Here is a 20040-nt window from a genome sequence, read left to right on the forward strand (position 1 = left end):
TAATAGTGCCCCTCCTATATGCAGCAAAGAAAGTAATATTTTGTAATTACTTAATTTTATCCATGAGCCAAGTAGATATTATCTTTGTGTCTTTTTCTTCAGCACAAGTGGAGCCTTTTAAAATACCTTTATTATTACACCCTTGACTTTTCTGCTTTAGGAACATCCATTGTAAAATGACATAGGTTAATAAGTCTCCAGGGTATTGTCAGTTTTAGTCTTATCCTGGAGAATGAAAGCACTGTGTTGTAAAATGATGTACTTCTAAAAGCAAAAGCAACTTTCACGTCTTTTGTAGAGTACCATTATTTTCAGGCTTACTGAGGCCACTATAAATTATGATGACCTCTAGTGTACTGTACATTATTTAGTCATATCACTGTTGATCCTTTTTCCAAGCTGTTTTCTTTGTTTTAATAATATTAAAAAGACAAACTATATTGATGGTAGTTTTTATTTTGGAAACTAAACTTGGTGTGGACAGCCATTAAATGAATCATATTTATATTCTTAAGAAATTAGTAATACTTGTAAAAGGAGAAGGCATTTTTGACAAACTGTGTGCTAGTGAAGGAATGATGTTCTTTTTAGTTGAGGTTTTATTTAAATTAAAGCAAATAGTAGTGATATTGCTGTGTTGCTTTCTGATATTTAAAAGAAAACAATACTATGTTAAGATCCAGATCCTGTCCAGGAGCTTACCTATGATTTACGAAGCCAGTGCGATGCAATCAGGGTGACAAAAACTGTCCGTCCCTTCAGTATGGTGTGTTGTCCTGTCAATGAAAATGCAGCCGCCCTCATAGTGAGTGATGGCAGGGTCATGATATGGGAACTCAAGTCCGCCGTTTGTAATCGAAATTCACGGAGCAGGTAAGTGAGTCAATAGGATTGTTTTCTGGTTTGCTTTGTTACCTCTTTTTAGAAAATTACTAGAATCAGGCGCCTGGGGGGTTCAATCGCCTTCTGCTCAGGTCATGATCTTAGGGTCCTGGGATCAAGCCCCATGTCAGGTACCCTGCTCAGTGGGGAGCCTGCTTTTGCCTCTCCTTCTGCTCCTCTCCCCTGATGGTGCACGCTCGCTCGCCCGCTCTCTCAAATAAATAAATAAATCTTTAAAAAAGGTAGCAGAATCATGAAAATGGCAGAGACTTAAAAAAAATTTTTTTTAAGTGAGAATTTAGACTTTAGATTATTAGGGAATTATGTAAACCTGCTGGAAATATTTCACTGTGGCAAGATTAATAAATACTATAAGATTAATAAAGACTATAAAAATGGATAGAATGCTATGATCTGAAACTAGTAATTTGAGTTACTAAACTGTGACAGAGGTTTTAAATATGTAAAAACATGTAATTATTATGTCTTTGCAGTAGTTCTGGTGTATCACCTTTATATTCACCCGTGTCTTTCTGCGGAATTCCTGTAGGAGTGCTACAGAATAAGCTCCCAGACCTCTCCTTAGATAACATGATTGGTAAGCTATTTTTTTTCCTCTAACATTTATGTTAGGTATTTTTCTTGAAGGGCAAAATTAATAGTCACTGATTTGCAATTATTATAAAGTCAAAGTTAATATCTGAGAAAACTGGAATGTGGGATCATTTTTTTACTCAATAAATCAGAGGATATGAAATATATAAGCCGAAAAGCATATATTGGCATTACAGTTATTGGAATTAGAAAATGTTCATTCATGAGAGACTCTTGATTTAAATGAAGGAGATGACATTAGGCATTTGAATACTAGATCTGTGCTGTGTCGAGCTATACCCCACTCCTCAGGGCCTTCCTGCGGTCTGGTCCCCTGGCTTAGAACTGAATATGTACTCCTCTTTCTCCCTTTCTGTTACTCCTAATTTAAAATTCAACTCAAGTGTTGCTTTCTTTAGTCTTGTAGCCTGACTTAAATGTTCTTCATTTGCAGTCCCTGATAGTTATCTGTTGTTGGAATGGTGATTCTGTTTGTTTCCTCCAGTGAATTATAAACTCTGTAAGTGTGGGACAGTGTTTGATTGCACTTTGTATCCCTAGCACCCAGCAAAGAGCCTTGTATATTCAAGATGTGCAATGAACATTTATTGAAGACATAAAGTAACACTGCAGTATTAGAAAAAGTAATTTTAACAGCATGATGTACATTTTTAAACTTTCGTGTTGGGGATTCAGCAAATTTATTTACAGATAAAATATTATTTCAGAGGGGCACCTGAGTGGCTCAGTGGGTTAAAGCCTCTGCCTTCATTCGGCTCGGGTCATGATCCCGGGGTCCTGGGCTCAAGCTCCGTATGGGACTTTCTGCTCGGCAGGGAGACTTCTTCTCTCTGCCTGCCTCTGCCTACTTGTGATCTCTATCTGTCAAATAAATAAGTAAAATCTTTAAAAAAAATTTCATATAAAATTCATATATAAAAAACATATATATTAAAGGAAGAATGAAGATTTGTGATTTCAGATATTGTACAACTAGAAGTTGTAAATATGCCAAGCAATTTTGAAGTCTTAATTCTTTTAAAATTGTGGCCGTGGCTTATAAAGGATTTTATTTGTCGTTATTTGTTCTTTCATAATGTAATTGAAGATCAGTATTATTTTGTTTAAATGCTAGATACATGATAATACTAGGAAGGGCATTACCTTATTAATCTTAATCATAAATGGCATTTATTGCATACTTACTACTGTGTTAAATACTGCGCTAAATGCCCTATGTATTACCTTAATAACCCTGCGAAGTAGGTAATATTATTATTTCTGTTTTATAAAGTGGAAACTGAGATCCAGAGAGATTTAAAAAAACTTGCCCCATACCACAGAGCCAAGAAAAGGTCGCCCTAATCTTGACCCTCCTTGGCTGTGGCCTCCAGTCCCGGCTACTCCACTGTGATCTTAGGCAAGGCCTGATCTCTCCCAGGCCTTGGTTTTCTTATGGTTCTTGCCGTTTGTAAAATCCTTCTGTTCAGTGACACTAACTTGTTTATTTAAAGTTCTTTCTCTTCACCTTCCAGACATAAATCTATATGAGGAAGTTTAGACACATACTTGTTTTGCAAAATCCATTTTATCATTAATACAGTTTTCTGAGTTAATTGACCTTGTCTCCACTTAATATAAAATATTAAAGTGAAAAGAGTTATAAAATAAACACTCATGCACAGAACTAATCAGTAATACAGAGCCCATGGGAGTTTGGAATTTCATGCTGTTTAGGTGTCTAAGTGATATAAATTACATTTTTTTAAAAGACAAAAGGATACAGATTGTATACAGTTCCTGACAATGTAGTTGATTTGAAAGCATTAAATAAATAAAGCTCTGTTACCCAAAAACATTTTAATTAAAACTTTTAATTAAACTTTTAATTTGATATTCACAATGTCCTTAGTGATAGTTGAAAGCAATTCAGATAAATATAGAGGCTTGATTTATATTCATTGGGTACAGCCTGCTGCTTTTTAAGGCCTTATCTGCCCTACCTTGTGAATTGCCTCTTATGGAAGAAGTTTGAAGAAAAATGATGGCCGTTCCCGGAGTCCATTCCAAGCTGTGGAGGGTTTGTAAACATGGTACTTGTCTGTTGAACTCCATGTTCCTTTAGACTCCCATCTTCTGTTATCAAAGTTTGACACCAATCATATGATATCATGGGATCTTTTTATTTGGATTAAATTGATGGCCATTTTTTCTGTACATCTTATGAATTTTAAAATAACATTGTTATTAAAACAACTTTATAGCCTCAGAAGGTTACAGTATTCACAATCCCATCACCCGCTTATGGTAATTATTTACATTTTTCCCTTTCACGGGTGTGTGTGTGTTGTGGGTACATACATACTCAGGTGTCCTTTATTATGTATTTTTGACGACTATATCCCAGTATTCAAGAATGGTTTATAGGCAGAAAATTTGTATACCCTTTTTAGTGAATGGTCTGGGTTTTGTTGTACTCATCATGTTCACGTTTTGTTAGAATGGTTTTACTGAAGCCTTTCAGTTTGAAACTTAATAACCTGAGTATAATCGCTGTATCTGAAAATAATGCCCATTTAAGATTTAACTATCAACAGTGAACTTATATATTCTTTATATTATGTATTTGTATATTCTTATTTATGTGTAATTTATGTTGTATATATTATTTATTTGATATCTTTATGTATGAAGTATTTAATTATAAAGCTTAGATTTTGTAATTACATTGACACATTGAAAAGATTTCTTATTAGAAACCTAAATGAGTTCCTTGAACCTACAGTTGGTGATCACCAGTGTTATGTATGGTTTAGAAAGTGTATTAGATTGAAAAGCAACCGTTTAGAAAGGCGGGTGTTAAGGTGGGAAAGTGCTGCAGCGTGCCACCCCCCAGGAGCTGGTCTCTGACCTGGGTCCCCTGATGTGCCTTGTTTGGTGCCTCATACTGGGAACTTTAGCTGACAAAAGTCCCTGAATTCTGGACAGCAGTCCTCCAGAGTAATATGTCGTTTGAGGTGGCAGACAGTGCAGTTTCCATCCTGGAGCCAAGTACAGAGCCATTCTTCAGCTGCGGCCCCTGGAGTGCCACCGGATACCTTGTAGACCTGAAGAGGAGTGCCGGTGCAATTTTCTTTACATTTCAGAATACATTGTAATAAGTATATTTGTACTTTTGCTCACCCCTCAGGACAAAGTGCCATTGCTGGGGAGGAGCATCCCAAAGGCCCCATTCTGCAGGAGGTGCACCTCCGCTTCCTGCTGACGGGACTGCTTTCAGGGCTGCCCTCCCCGCAGTTTGCCATCCGTATGTGCCCGCCACTGACCACCAAAAACATCAAGGTGTATCAGCCACTGCTCGCCGTTGGTGAGTATTGGATCTATTCTTTTCTTAATCCTTCGTGCCTGTTTTATGTTTTATAAGACATTTAAGTTTGGTAGTTATTAGAAAATCCTTTATTTGAGGATAAGGAGGAAGAGGCCCCATGAAATCATATATATACTCATCTGAAAATATTTTTCTTCTTTTGTTTTTCTGTCCTTTTTATTTATTTTTTAAATTTTTTAAAATTTAATTTAATTTAATCTTTTTGTGTGTGTTCCAAAATTCATTGTTTATGCATCACACCCAGTGCTCCATGCAATACATGCCCTCCTTAATTCCCACCACCAGGCTCACCCAACCCCCCACTCCTCTCTCCTCCAAAACCCTCAGTTTGTTTCTCAGAGTCCACAGTCTCTCATGGTTTGTCTCCCCCTCCGATTTCCCCCAACTCACTTCTCCGCTTCATCTCCCCATGTCCTCCGTGTTATTCCTTATGCTCCACAAGTAAGTGAAACCATATGATAATTGACTCTCTCTGCTTGACTGACTTCACTCATCACAGTATTAACTCATCCACCTGACACCGGGTGATAGAGATACTGACCACAATGGGTACCTTTCTGAAATGTTAGGAGAATAATCTCTGTGTGATGCTAAATCCAGCTTCCTTGTGTTTTTTAGTCCTAGTTAGTAGTCTAGTAATAGCAATGTTCTTCATTTGCCAAGAATTGTATATTGAACATTGTTTAAAATGGCTATGGTCTCTTTAAGATTTGCCTTTTGGGTTGAAATTGCATAGTTTTATATTATTGATAGAAAATTGGTCTTGGTTTCAACCTCCTGTCATTAATTTCATAATAATGTGAGTAATCTAATCTCCTTCATAGATAAAAAAAAAAAATTTTATTTGCTATTATGTACAGAAGGTTAAAATGGATTTCTCAAAAATTTCAAAAAGTAGTATATTCATTTGAAATTGTCAACATTGTTTCTTAAGATGCTGTTCTTTCTGGCTTCTGGCTTTCTCTCTAGGTCTATAACATGATTTGTGGGTTGTTTTTGTTTTTGTTTTTTTTTCTAAAATGAAAGCCTCATCCATATTTATTTTGTTGCTAGTAGGTCTCAGTTAGCTAACAACCTACTCATGAGTACTAAAGGCTCACTTGAGTAATCGGTTTTGGCAGTATTCTGATTTTCCCAGTTTTTCCATTACTGTCTTCTGAAAGTGGTTTGCATTTTAAAGTTTGGTAGTCTGTGTGTACATGTGTCCAGATTTATATAAATGCAGATAAATATTTAGTTTTTGCTTTAGAAACTATTGACTTATATTAAACCTCTTAGAGAAATTTTAATTGAAATTTGTTAATGTACATTATAGTATATGTATATACAGTGTCAGTATACCTAAATTGTCAGTTAGGATTTTGTCAATTTCTTGGAGAAAAGTACTTCTTGCCATAGCTAGATAATTGAGAGCTAAGTCAGGGTCTGAGATTTCTGTTGTAGAATAAGCTGTATTTTACTTGTATAGTGTGATGATCAAGTCATTTATTGAATTTAGTATAATCACAAAGTAAAAAGAAAAAATATAAAAAAAGTTCCTAAATTTTTGCACTCACTAGGGCAAAGAGTCAGAGTTCCACTATGGAATTAACTGCTCCTTGTGGAGCCCCTAGAATATTAGATCACAGGTTCGGCATCATTAAAACCTACAGAATGTAGGGGCACTTGGGTGGCTCAGTCATTTAAGCATCTGACTCTTGATTTCAGGTTAAGTCATGATCTCACTGTCATGGAATCGAGCCCTGCATGGAGCTCTGTGCTATTCATAAAACCTGCTTAAGATTCTCTTTACTTGGGGCACCTGGGTGGCTCAGTTGGTTAAGCATCTTCCTTCAGCTGGGGTCATGGTTCCTGAGATCCAGATCGCATTGGGATCCCTGCTCAGCGAGGAGCCTGCTTCTCCCTCTCCCTCTGCTTGTGCTCTCTCACTCTCTCTGTCAAATAATAAAATATTAAAAAAAATTCTCTCTCCTTCTCCCTCTACCCCTCCCTTTCATCCCCCCCCATTGTGCAAGGGTGCGAACATGCGTGCATGCTGTCTCTCTCTCAAAAAAAACCCCAAAAAACCAACCCCCTCAAAAAGCAAAAAGCTTGCTGAATGCAAAAATCATTTTATTATGATGATCTGTTAATTGAAAAGTTTTAGTAATTCTTTAGATACTGTCTGTGGAATAGATGATAAATGTAAACAAGTATAATACTATATTTTTCTAGAATAGTTCTGTAAAATATTTAATGAAGCATTTAGCAGCAGGTACACTAAAATTGGAACTTGCCTAGTGTTTTTATCTCTATTACTATTCTATCATTTCTACATTCTGTCATTCTGCGTGAATCCATTCATTTTTTAAAAGTCATGTGCAGTGAGAAAGTGATTGTCCAAGCAATTATACCGTTCACTTTCTTGCTTAACTTATAAAAACATTTTAAGGACTAAAACATTACTTTTCCAAGAATGGCCATGTTCCTCCAGATTAAATTATAGACACACACTCTACCTGAGGCCATGAAAAGCTTTAGACATAAAATAACTACAAACTGAATTACAACAATAATAGAAATAGTGATAAACATGTGCTTAGTTTGTGCCAGGTACTAGAGTAAATGTTTGAACTGTGTCTTCTCATTTACTCTTCAGCAAGTAGATTTTCTGTTATTCCCATGTTAAAGGAATTAAAAACACAGATTTAGTGTGGGCAAGTAATTTGTACGAGTGTAAGACAGAGCCAGAGCTTGAACTCGGGCTAGTTTAACTGCAAAATCCGTAGTTAACCACTACACTTGACCATCTCTGTGATTTTTAGAATATGAAGACAAAACAAAAATCTTTGGAAAGAAAAGTAGAAAAGATCTGGTTTCTGAGTTCTGCTGAGGACTGGCTCTTGTAAACATTACTAATCTGAAAAAGTAGAAGTTCCCATGTGTGAAAAAGCTTAGCAAAGTGCTTCTTCAAATTTTTTGTGTATTGAGTTAGATGTTGAAGTCTTTTGTGAAAATCTGTCCCTGGATTTAGGAAGATCTCAGAGCACACGAGACTAGGCCCATTTTTGAAAAGAGAGTAGACAGAGAAATTCACTCTTACACATAGCTTGAGTCCCTTTTATAAAAGATAGATTTATAAAATTATTAAAATCTTGAGAAAAGACTTTTGGGAAAGATCTGGAACTACGGCTTGAGTAATTCTATTCTCTTACATCGTTTTGATAGGTACAGGTAACGGTTCTGTCCTGGTGTACCACCTCACCAGTGGGCTGCTGCATAAGGAGTTAAGTGTCCACTCCTGTGAAGTCAAGTGAGTATGCATTGTGACGTTGAGGACACAAACAAAGCATACTGGAAAGAAGTTCCGGGACACTTTTCTCCATTGAACATTATGCAGTGGTGATTATTTGCCTAAAAGTTTTGAATAATAAACATTCACATTTAAGTAATGGTTATGTTAATCAAGTCTGAACACTAATTGTTTGCTTTGTAAAAGGATATCATACAGTGGAAAATTTTGTCTAACTTCTATTGCGGCATCTGATTGTCGAGGATATTTTCTCACTGGCTGTCCCTGTGTTCCTTTGTTCAGATGGATATAGCTTGTTTTTCATTTCTATAAAGATCCATTGGTAGGACTATTCCTGACAAATTTGAATGAAGTCATGTTAATTATTAACTAATCTCATTTGTTCTTTGTTTAAACACCATGAGAAAAGGACCCAACTGGATACCATTTCTAGTTTCATTTTGAGGTGTTGTGTTTGATGAGTGCTGTGCGAGCTGAGGGAAGAAGGTTGCTTGGTTTGGAAGCACCTGCGTCTCCACAGCATTATTTTGTTGGTGGCGGGGCTGCTCCCCTTCCTTTGCTCTAGCCATGATGGATTGTGAAGTTACATGTGATAACATAAATTTATTACATCTCCCATATTTTTGGGTGATCTTTTAACAAACGTACAAGAAAGGACATTTTCTCTCCTCTGTACGTTATATAATCACAGGTCTATGCACATGTTAAAATTTGTAGTTAATCCTTCCTAAATACTTTATTCTGAGTAATTGTATTTTCTGGATGGGGAAAGGTTAACCCTTTAAGTATGACAACTGATTGTGATGGAATTTCCAGAAGAGTCTTCATTGCCTTATTCTGTCAAGTATGTTGTTTGTGGTGCAGCCCAGGTAGCTGTCGGTCTCCACCTCCTCCCGAGCCCTCCAGTAGCTCCCTGAGTACTTCTGCGTGGCGTCCTAATGTCTTCAGAGTCACTAGTCCCCTGGGTGCAGTGACACAGGTCTGTGTCTGGGCCATGTCAGACTGCTCATCTTTCTCTTCCTCCATGAGACCCTTCTGCCACTGCTGTTACCTGCTATCTCCCTTTCTTTCCTGTCTACATTGCTTTTCTTTTTTCTTTTTTTTTACGATTTATTTATTTATTTGACAGAGAGAGAGAGAGAGATCACGATTAGGCAGAGAGGCAGGCAGAGAGTGAGGGGAAGCAGGCTCCCTGCTGAGCAGAGAGCCTGATGTAGGGCTCGATCCCAGGATCCTGGGATCATGACCTGAGCCGAAGGCAGAGGCTTAACCCACTGAGCCACCCAGGTCCCCTACATTGCTTTTCTTAACATTTCCTTTCACCATTGGCTTGGTGTATAGTGTTTGCTTTTGTGTCCAACATCCACCAGTCAAATTCTCCATTTAGTCAGTACTTGTTCTGGGGACATGTTAAGTGTTAATACTTTGCATGACCATTTCTTTGACTCCCCACTCCTCTATGTGGTGGGCACTAGTTTTATTCCCAATTTATAGAAGAAACTCAGTATTGTAATCTGTGAAATTTAATCTGGGCCTTCCAGGCTTCAGAACTGACCTTTCTACTTAAAGTGCATTTGCTATATCTCCAGCTAAAAAAATGCACCTCAGGCACATTTTGGCAATGAAATGAAAATGTTGATTGAGCCAGGATTCATGCTAGAAATTTATACCTGCTTCTGGAAAATCAAGTACATTTTCATTTTTTTCTGAACACTGAAGTCTTTAATAAAGACTCAATAGCGAGCTTATCAGCAAGCTATTAGTTTTAAATAAGATTTGTTTTCCTGGAACATTCAGATGGTAGATAGATGTCACTAAATACATGACTTACGCATGCTGTGATAATATTTGTTATTGAGTAATACTTGAAATTATAGTGTTACTTGAGATATGAAATAACGGATATGCTACAAAGGCTGATGTTGTGAATGATCACACAAATGTGCTCCATTTTTTTATGTGAATTTTCCCTCTTAATTGCCATTTTGAAGATAATTCACATTTTATATTCAGAGATGATGCCCAAGAGGATGCTGAAATCCTGCTGTCTTTGTGTTTCAATAATGTGATTATAATATTACAATTAAAAGCCATTATGAAAATTTCACAGATGTGTCATAAAAATTGCTGAACTTATTAGCAATAAACCCAACATATTCTAGATATTTATATGCAAATTTAAGGTCAGCTTTTAAAAAGGTTGCCTTTACTTTGTACTAAACGCGTTTTTTCTTTTTTTTTTTTTTCTTTTTTAAAGATTTTATTTATTTATCTGACAGACAGAGATCACAGGTAGGCAGAGAGTCAGGCAGAGAGAGAGGAGAAAGCAGGCTGCCTGCTGAGCAGAGAGCCCGTGCAGGACCCTGGGATCATGACCTGAGCCTAAGGCAGAGGCTTTAACCCACTGAGCCAGCCAGGCGCCCCCTAAATGCGTTTTTTAAAGATCACCCACATACTCGAATCTTATGCGTATGCCTGGGCAGGGACTGACTGCCTAACTGCGGCTGGTTTTGCTGTGGGTTGTTTTCAGAATCATGTGCTTTAGCCAGTTTGGTGTTACAAATACCTACTGAGCGGCTTCTGTATTCCTGTAAACAAAACCTTTGATGCTTATAATCCAGTGGAAGATACCGAGGAATAAATAAATGGTATGTGGAGGTTTTCTTAGATTATTAGACTTTTTTAGATTATTAGTTTGTGTCTTTTTCCAGTAGGCTAAATTTACAATAATATAGCACAATGCTCTTTTCAGTGTCAGACTTCCTAAAATAGCAGTTTACAGGGCTATCAGAACATTGACTGACTCAGTATTGCTTTTAGTAAATTGATTTGTGCAAAGTACAATAATCTCTGTTTTGTCTATAAATTTGCAGAGGTTAGTTTCATAGAATTATAGAACTTCAAGGCCTTCCAGAGGTGGGTGCTTCCTGCAGCCCCCCAGGGTGGAGAAGTAGCATCTACAGCAGCCCCAGGAGAAACCAGCAGGGCCAGCCTGGGAACCTGTGGGAGTCAGAACCACAAATGCCTGCTGACAGTCTACGCTTACGGTTTTTCACTAGTTCAGAATCCAACAGAGCGATCCTATATCGAGTCCTAAAATGAGCTGCTGTGCTCAGGAGTTTTTTGATAGATCTCAGTGTGTAGGTAAACCCAGACAATAGCTTTCTAATTCTGAGACCCCTGGGTGGGTGCTGTGTTTGACAAGAGTTTTCATTCTTTTCTATAGAGGGATAATCCCACCCTTATCTAATCTTCTTTGAAGTCTGACTTGACTTTTATTTTCTTCAAGTGGACTTGACTTTTATTTTCTTCAAGTCGATCAGTAGGACTCAGATACCAGTAGGACTCAGATACGGAAGCTGCTGCTGGAATCTGCTGGAAGGCGGCATGCTAATAGTGCTGCATTACAAATAAAAGCCACTCCATGTTTTGTTCTGTGCTTGGTCCCTAGCAAAGGTGATGTCTTTGTCTTACAGGCAGCCGGGGAAAGCAGGCTGAGTATGTGTGACACTAAAAATCATAAGGAGGAGTGCAAGGCTTTCCTCGGACATCATTCATTAAATCCAACAGAGTTTACTAAGTGCCTTTCACGTGCTGGAGAAGCAAGATGTGGTACCTCCCTTCAAAGAGAATGCAGCCCAGTGCAGTGTTTCTCAGCCACACTATTTCCGCATGCTTTTTAGGCAACACCCTACTCGCCCTTTGGGTCTCAGCGGGCCCTGGAGGCCAGATTCTGTGCTACTCTTACAAGTCCTGATTGAACTCTGTACCAGTTCTTTTGTAATAGGGAGTCCAGGACGCACTGGTGTAATGCCTTTTTTCTGCTAGATCATAAGCTGCAGAAGGATAGCAGTGAGATCGTTCACAGTGGTAGTCCTGGAGCCCTTGCACAGTCATGTGTATACACTAGGTACTTTCCAGACAGATTTTTTTTTTAAAGATTTTATTCATCTATTTGACAGAGATCACAAGTAGGCAGAGAGGCAGGCAGAGAGAGAGGAGGAAGCAGACTCCCTGCCGAGCAAAGAGCCGGATGCGGGACTCGATCCCAGGACTCCAAGATCATGACCTGAGCCGAAGGCAGAGGCTTAACCCACTGAGCCACCCAGGCGCCCCCCAGATAGATTTTTAAAAATAATGAAGAATGGGTGGCGAGGATTCTAAGTGTCCAGAGATCATGGCGTCACTTTATAGAGCATAGGTGTGTAGATTGGCAGCTACAAGTCTTGGAGAGTATGTCTTGGGTTTCTGTGGGTACACAGATCTGACTGACGCTGCCAGACTTACGTAGAGAGCACAGTACAGAATGATTTTGTACAGTGTTCTCCTTTTTGTTTTGACTCTGATGGTCAGTTTATCCTGTGTCTCCTTCTCTGCCCACCCCACCACCACCCCCGGCCTCCATTCTCTACAAGCCATGGTGGTTAACACTGTAGTTAACGTCAGTGGGAGAAACTGCAGACTCACTTGCTATCAGTCCTCATGAAGGAGACTCCCAGGCATCCAGTTGATAGGTTTCTTGCTGTCCTGTCATCATTTCTTTGAGATTTTTCTTTTGTGCTTTTCTCTAATTAAGACACCCTTTGGAATTGTCAGCCACTTCCAAATCTCATTGCTCAGTTTGAATTGTTTACTTCAGGAATTTCTCCCTCTAACCAAATAGGAAATTTGATAAATTCCTCAGTGTACCCATCTTTTTAAGCAGTCGGGCTCAGAATATTTTAATACCACTCTTTCTTAAGGAATGGAATTCTTGAACACTAATGCAATGTGTGACTCTCTTCTGTGCCAGATTTTGATAGTCATGTTAATGCTGCTGTGAATCCTGGCAACTAAACTCTCTCGCCCCCCATTACATGTGGAGATAAAGTGGTTTTAATTAGAAATAATTTCATATGTATATTGGAAACATATAGTAATTTAGTCTCAAATGAAAGGTTATTTAATATTCTTAATTAACTTGTATAATAGAATTTAGATTGTAGGAAAAACTTATTTTTCAAATAAGTTGCTCAGAAAAAAAGGGTATTTGACCGAACTTTATTTAATATCTCACTTTAGGGGTATCGAATGGACAAGTTTGACTGGTTTTCTTTCCTTTGCTACTTCAACACCGAACAATATGGGATTAGTGAGAAATGAACTTCAGCTGGTGGATCTTCCGACAGGTTCGTGTATTTAGGCTACTAAAAGATTGGAAAGGGTTTGTCATATTGATCAAAGATGTTACTACGTATAGAACGTATTCCAGAAAACTTTCTTTCAACTTGGAAGGTTTTTTTTTTTTAAGATCCTCTTTGTATATTCATTTTGTTGTTGTTTTTCTGTAATAATTGCCCTGAAAAGTCTCCTGGTTGTTGTTTGTATGCATATTGTGTAAACCTGAGTACATGGCAAATGGAGTACCATTAGCCTGAACAGACAGATTCATAAGTACGTAGGGTATCACTTCTACTTTTAAGTACATTGTTATAGATAACCAGAAGCACGGTTTTAACACAAATCTTTGTGGTAGGCTTTGTTAGATTCTCTTCTAAAACTTTTGGCCTTTGTTAGGAAAACCTTTATAAATTTTTAAGTAAGGATTGTCTTTAAGAGCTCAAATTTAAAACTTTTGATAGTCTCTGTCTAAAGAGGGAAAGAGCTTAGAGACTTTCCAGGAGGAGGCATTCCAGTAAAGTAACTTGTTCAGAATTGTTTAAAAACCTACAACTCAATGAATTTCAAAATGAACTTTGAGATAGAATAAGGTGAGAGTTTCAAATTATGACACCTACATGACTTCAAATAGAATTTGCAACAAAATTGTAGTGAGTTTCTTTAAAATGGTGTAGCAATAAGAATATATGTAGATAGTCTGAATCCTAGGATATATGTGAGTGTGCACGTGTGTGTAGTAAATCAAGTTATTTTCTCAATACGTATTTCCAATATATGGTTGTTCTTACTTACTGAGTATGTTACTAAACCTCAAGAATTAACCCCACTGAAATCAGTCCAGTGTTATTCTGGTCTCATTGGAAGTGACCTGCCCTGTATTGGGGTCTCTCTGATGACCTGGTAGCCCAGGGGCAAACTGCTGTTTTCTAGTATCATTCACTTAAAAAAAAAAAAAAAAAAAAATCCTTTTTATTTTTTCCAATCCGCTCAGACCTGTTAGATAACTTAAAATCTTTCTTTCACAGATTTATTTTTAAGCAACAAATTTGTAAGTCATAGTTATTAACTTGCTTAAGTGGGATATTTGAGTTCATAGATTATAGACTTTTCTAGCCTGTCTTACAAGGATGTTCAGGAAAGGATGCGGGTGTTTGGCAAGTAAGAACAGAGGCCCCATTTGACAGCACTGAGGAGTGGGGAGGTGTGCAGGCACTCAACTGTCACTGAATTGAACGTGCTTTCTTTTGCTTAATGTAAATAAAAATGTGGGAAAAGTTACAAAAATGTATTTGTTCAGACGTAAAGTAGAATTTGCCTTTTTTAATTAGAGAAGACCGTTTAGCTTCTTTGGTAGTTAGCTAATTCTTATCATTCCCTAGTTTCAGTGTGTAGAGACCTTTTGATAGGAACAGTTCAAAAGTATTTCAGTTGAGCAATTTGTACCTGGGAGAGAAAATCTTAAATATCTGTTTAAAGAGTGTTTTCCCTGCTGGTTAGTATTTATGAGCATGGGAGTGTTTCTGTAACTTTAAATATACCAGTCGTTTCCCAGTAGACCATTTCTTTACCATAGATGTATTGAAACTCTGGAAATTGGTATTTTTGAATTTCTAAAATATAACTGTTTGAAAGAAACCACTGAAAATATTCAAGAAACTCTGTAACAAAGGAAAATATCACTTTATAAGAGATATTTGAATACAAGTAGTATATTATTGGTCTTCAAGGATGATGCTTTTGAGAATACGTTTTGAATTTAGATTACTTGAAAGAGCTTAGAAGCAAGTAGAAGAATGAATGGGAGAGTAGAGGCAGCACTGATCAGATTCCTTTGGTGTGTATAGCTTTTTGTGTCTTAGATGTTTCATCTGATATTTTACATTTTCTTTAATATTTGCAATTAAAGGTAGGAGCATTGCTTTTCGCGGTGAACGAGGCAATGATGAATCACCCATCGAAATGATTAAAGTATCTCATTTGAAGTAAGTGTGAACCAAAAAGAAATCTGTGGTGTTACTACAATAGAACCTTAAGGATTTTTTTTAATCTTTAAGAAAGGAGGACTGTGCTAGAATGCATATAGAATTTCTTAGTGACAGTAAATGGTGCTTTGCAGCCATTCCCAAGAAAATACTTTGATCACAAAATTAAACTGCTATTGCTTTTAATTACTACTTCTTAGAAAGATGAGATAACTTTTGTATGCATCTTAATATTTTACTGGGTGTGGTGAATTTTGGAACACTGAAAAGAAATAAAATGAAAAAAAAATTCATTATATTGGTAAAACCAGTAATGCTGTTTCGTTCTGCTCTAGCAGTAGGGATGTAAATGCCTGTCACCAAGAAGCTTTGTTATCTAGTGAAATTCATATGCATTTCTATCTCAACATGGGTTTGTTGAATCAAGGAACTGATTTTCTTTGTTTATAATTTAGACCTATTTTAATTTCAGTAAGTTTTTGAGTTTTTCATCCCAAGGGAAAGTACATGTAAAGCAAGATTATTAAACAGAGACTGGATGAAAACCAATTGGAAGAACAAAGAAGGAAGGAGTAAGCTCTCTAAAATAGCTTTCAAAATGCTTTAGCTTTTCTAGGATCTTTGCATTTCCATATAAATTTTAGAATCCGCTTATCAGTTTTACCAAAAAAGCTTCCTGGAGTTTTGAATCCATAGACCAACGTGGGAAAGAACGTCGGAACAAGTGTTGTGATTCGTGCCCACGGCGTATTGTTCCACCTGTTTAGGGATTTAAGCCTTTCAGAAATTATTTCTTCATTGTCATTGGGTAATTATTTTTTGTTTTTTTTTCTTCAGTGCTATTATACATGTATTTTTTCCTTTTTTAAATTTCAGTTACCAATTATTCATTACTGTATACTGAAATAGTTAATTTTTTGGTATTGACCTCGTGACCATGCTAACTTAATTATTATTTCTAATTGCATTTTTCTTGATTTTTTAGTATTTCCTCTACAGACCTACCATGTTATTTGCCAGTAAAGACTCGTCTCCATCTCTGTTTTCCAGACAGTAGGCCTTTTTTCCCCCTTGCTGTGCTATATTGCGTAGGACCGCCAGTACAATGTTGAATAGAGCTGATGAGAACTGACATCTTTGTTCTATTCCTGGATCTTACTGCAAAAGCGTTGAGTCTTTGAACATTAAATATGTTCGTAGGTGTTTTTGTAGGTGACTTTTATTACATTGAGGAAGTTTTCTATACCGAGTTCACTGAAACTTTGTATCGTTGAATAGCTGATGGATTTTGTCAGATGCTTTTTCTGCATTTAGGGACATCCTCATAATGATGGATTTTTGTTTTAGGTTGCCTAATGGGGTGAATTACATTGACCGATTTTTTGTATATTAAACCAGCTTTCCATCCCTCGCATAAGTTCTTCTTGGTGATGATATATTACTAGATTTGATTTGCTGATATTTTATTACATCTGTGCTCACGAAGCATATTGATCCAGTTTTCATGTAATATCCTTGCTGGTTTTAGAATCAGAGTAATGTTGACCTTGTAAAATGAGTTGTGAAATATTCCTCTTGTTTTTTTTTTATGGATGAGTTTGTGTAGAATTGGTATTATACCTTATTGAAATAGGAAGAATTCACCAGTGAACCTACCTGGGCCTAGAACCTGCTTTGTGGAACAGTTTTAAGCGCGTACTCAGTTCTTTCGTAGCTGCAGGACTGTTAAGGTTTGGTTGGATGGTTTCTTCACTGAGTTTCGTTAGTGTCTTTCAAGTAATCTGTCCATTTCATCAGCATTGTTGAATTTATTGATTAAAAACTTGTTCATGGTATTCTCTTAATCTTTTAAGGTCAGTTTCATCTGATTGATGGCTCTTTTATTCCTCATATGTAAATTATATTGGTCAGTTTTATTGATCTTTTCAAAGAAACTCTTTTTTAGTTTCTCTCATTTTTCTCTGTGGTTTTCTATTTTCTTTTCATTGAATGCCATAGGTGTCTTTTTCTCTTTTTCTTGCTTACTTCTGGTTTAATATGTTTTTCTTTCTCTAGTTTCTTAAGATAGAACTTTAGATGATTGAATTAAGGCTTTTCTTTAAAATTTAATATAAGCACTTAATGTCACATAAGCACTACTCTTTGTACCTACATGTTTTGATATGGTGAGTTTTCATTTTAATTCACTTTATAATATTTTTAAATGTCCATGAAATATTTATAGACATTGTTTAATTTCAAAATGTTTAGGGGTTTTCCAGATACCTTTCTGTTAATTTATGGTTTCCATTAGAGTCAGAGAGCATATTTTATGTTATTTTTGTCCTTTTAAATTTAAAAGATTGTTATATGGCCCAGACTGTGTGTGGTCTTAGTGAATGTTCCATATGCACTGGTAAAGATGGTGTATTCTGCTGTTATTGATTAGAATATTTCATAAATGTCAGTTTAGATAGGTTGGTAGTTATTCAGATCTCATACTGATTTTCTGCCTGCTTTCCTGTCTATTACTGAATGATGAGTGTTGAAATGAACTTTATTCTGGGGTTTATTTGAAGAGCTCATGTTCTTGCTTTGGGTATTTTAAAACTCTTTTATTAGGTATATACATATCTGGTATTATTTGTTATGTCCTTTTGATTGACTTCTTTATCGTTGTGAAATGTCCTCTTTATTTTTGGTACTATTCTTTATTCAGAAGTAAGTTGGATTTTTCTAATTTTTATAGCCATTCAGCTTTCTTTGGATTAGTGTTTGCATAGTATATCTTTTTCTTACCTTTTACTTGTGTCTGATCTATGTCTTCACATTTAAAGTTGGTATCTTCTAGAAGGCATGTAGTTGGGGCTTGTTTTCCTATTTGGTCATCTGTGTTTCAAATTGCAGTGTTTAAATTATTCATAGTGAGTATAATTATCAATGTGGCTTATATTTAAATCTATCATCTTGCTAGTTATTTTCTTTTTAATTTAAAATGAATTAATAAGGATAGTTTTTAACTTTTTAGACTTAATTTCTAATATGAAAAATGTCAGTTGTTATAAACCACATAAACAAAAGTTCTTTGGGGGAGGTCCTCAATAATTTTTAAAAATGTGAAAGAGTCTTGAGATACAGGGTTTGAGAATTGCTCAAATTATTTGGATTCCAGTCTCTTCTGTGTCCAGTCAGTCTTGACTCTATACACACCTGCTACGTTAATACCTCTAAAGCAACTGAGCACTTTATCCCCCCTACTTTAAAACCTTCAGTGATCAACTGTTTTCTGCAGAGTGAATCTCTGTACAACCTAGCATGGCATATTCATAATGCGATCCAAAATTCACACTTCGATCTTCTTTCTCATGGTGAATGCTCTTACGTGCTCTACATTTTCAGGTAGCAGGTTCCCCCAATCTGTGTCCTTTCTTGTCTTGGCCATTTGTCACATTTGTAACTCTGCCTAGAATGCCATTGCCCAGTTGTCAAAATAAGTCTCCTCTTTCATAGTGAATCTTTGTAGCATTTACCGGATTCTGTCTTACATTAGTTATTTACATATAAGCCATTAGATGCCTTTATGTTAGCTATAATAAAAAATGTAATATACTGCCTTTGTATAATCCATAATGATATATAAAATTCTTTCATGTGTGCTATTCCCTCCTCCCTTTTTTTATTCTTAGAGCATTTAGTGAGGGAGTAAGACAGATGTTATGAACACCATTATAAAGATAAGTGGAATAAAACTCAAAAAGATTACATGGTTTATCTGAGGCCACAAAATTATCAAGTGGCAGACTTTGTCCTGAGCGAGAGAACCTAAGGCCTTCGGTACGCTGATTATATAGGGATCTTCCTGCTCAGTCACATTTCCTCAGTGTCAGCATGATAGAAACTTTGTGAAAACCTTTATCTTTTCATTTAATTTTTACCATAACCTGCACACCAATCCATTGGGATAGGTAGTGGTGTTCTCATGTCATGTATGAGAAAATGAAGCCTCGGGACGGTTACTATAAATTGATAAATTGGTGAAATGTCGACTTGTGCCTTTTTTTATTCTTTCCTCTGACCTGGGCTCCTTGCTTAATTGTGGCTCTATGGCTCTCAAAGGTCGTCTTAGGGCATTACCTTCTTAATGACTATTAATAATGAGAACCAAATATTAATTTATATGGTCTGTGTTTAGAATAAATCATGTGACTTTTCTGATTTACTTAACTGTTTATTTGTATTATGGCAAAAATTTTGCAAAAGGGGGCTTATTTAATAATGTTTATTTTAGGCAGTATTTGGCAGTTGTATTCAAAGATAAACCCCTGGAGTTATGGGATGTGAGGACTTGTACCATTCTTAGAGAAATGTCCAAAAACTTCCCGGCAGTAACTGCTTTGGTAAGTTACAACTGAACAACTAGTGTATCTAGGCATGTTCGGTATGTGGTGAATATTTTTCTTTAGCTTGAGTTGAAACCATTATTATCATTTATTTCCTTGCTAAAAATGTGTGTTGAGAGAAAGAAGATGATCTAAGTACCTGGCGATAACTCTTATTTTCCTGGATGGGTTACGCAAATATTGCATTAGTGCAATTCCAGTTAAGGTTTTACTTCGATATTTTAAGGAACATGGTAAACATATTCATGTTTAAACATGATAAGCATAAAAAGATTTGTGAAAGAATAAACATCATAAGGGCTACATCAACCTTAAAAAAAGGGAGAGGACAACACTGAGAAAATGGTCTCACTTTATGGAGAA

General features: G+C 36.5%; 1 protein-coding gene across 1 annotated transcript in view; it reads left to right on the forward strand.

Moving 5' to 3' along the window:
• Positions 1-20040, forward strand: part of WDR11 (WD repeat domain 11) — a 68913-nt gene that overhangs the window by 12817 nt on the left and 36056 nt on the right. Inside the window, exons 8-14 of the mRNA XM_047702098.1 lie at positions 678-873; positions 1377-1480; positions 4667-4843; positions 8072-8156; positions 13218-13324; positions 15223-15298; positions 19566-19674. Coding sequence (XP_047558054.1) covers positions 678-873; positions 1377-1480; positions 4667-4843; positions 8072-8156; positions 13218-13324; positions 15223-15298; positions 19566-19674 — 854 coding nt within the window. The remainder of the gene's footprint in view (positions 1-677; positions 874-1376; positions 1481-4666; positions 4844-8071; positions 8157-13217; positions 13325-15222; positions 15299-19565; positions 19675-20040) is intronic.

Source organism: Lutra lutra, chromosome 14, assembly GCF_902655055.1.
Source record: "Lutra lutra chromosome 14, mLutLut1.2, whole genome shotgun sequence".
Lineage (NCBI taxonomy): Eukaryota > Metazoa > Chordata > Mammalia > Carnivora > Mustelidae > Lutra > Lutra lutra.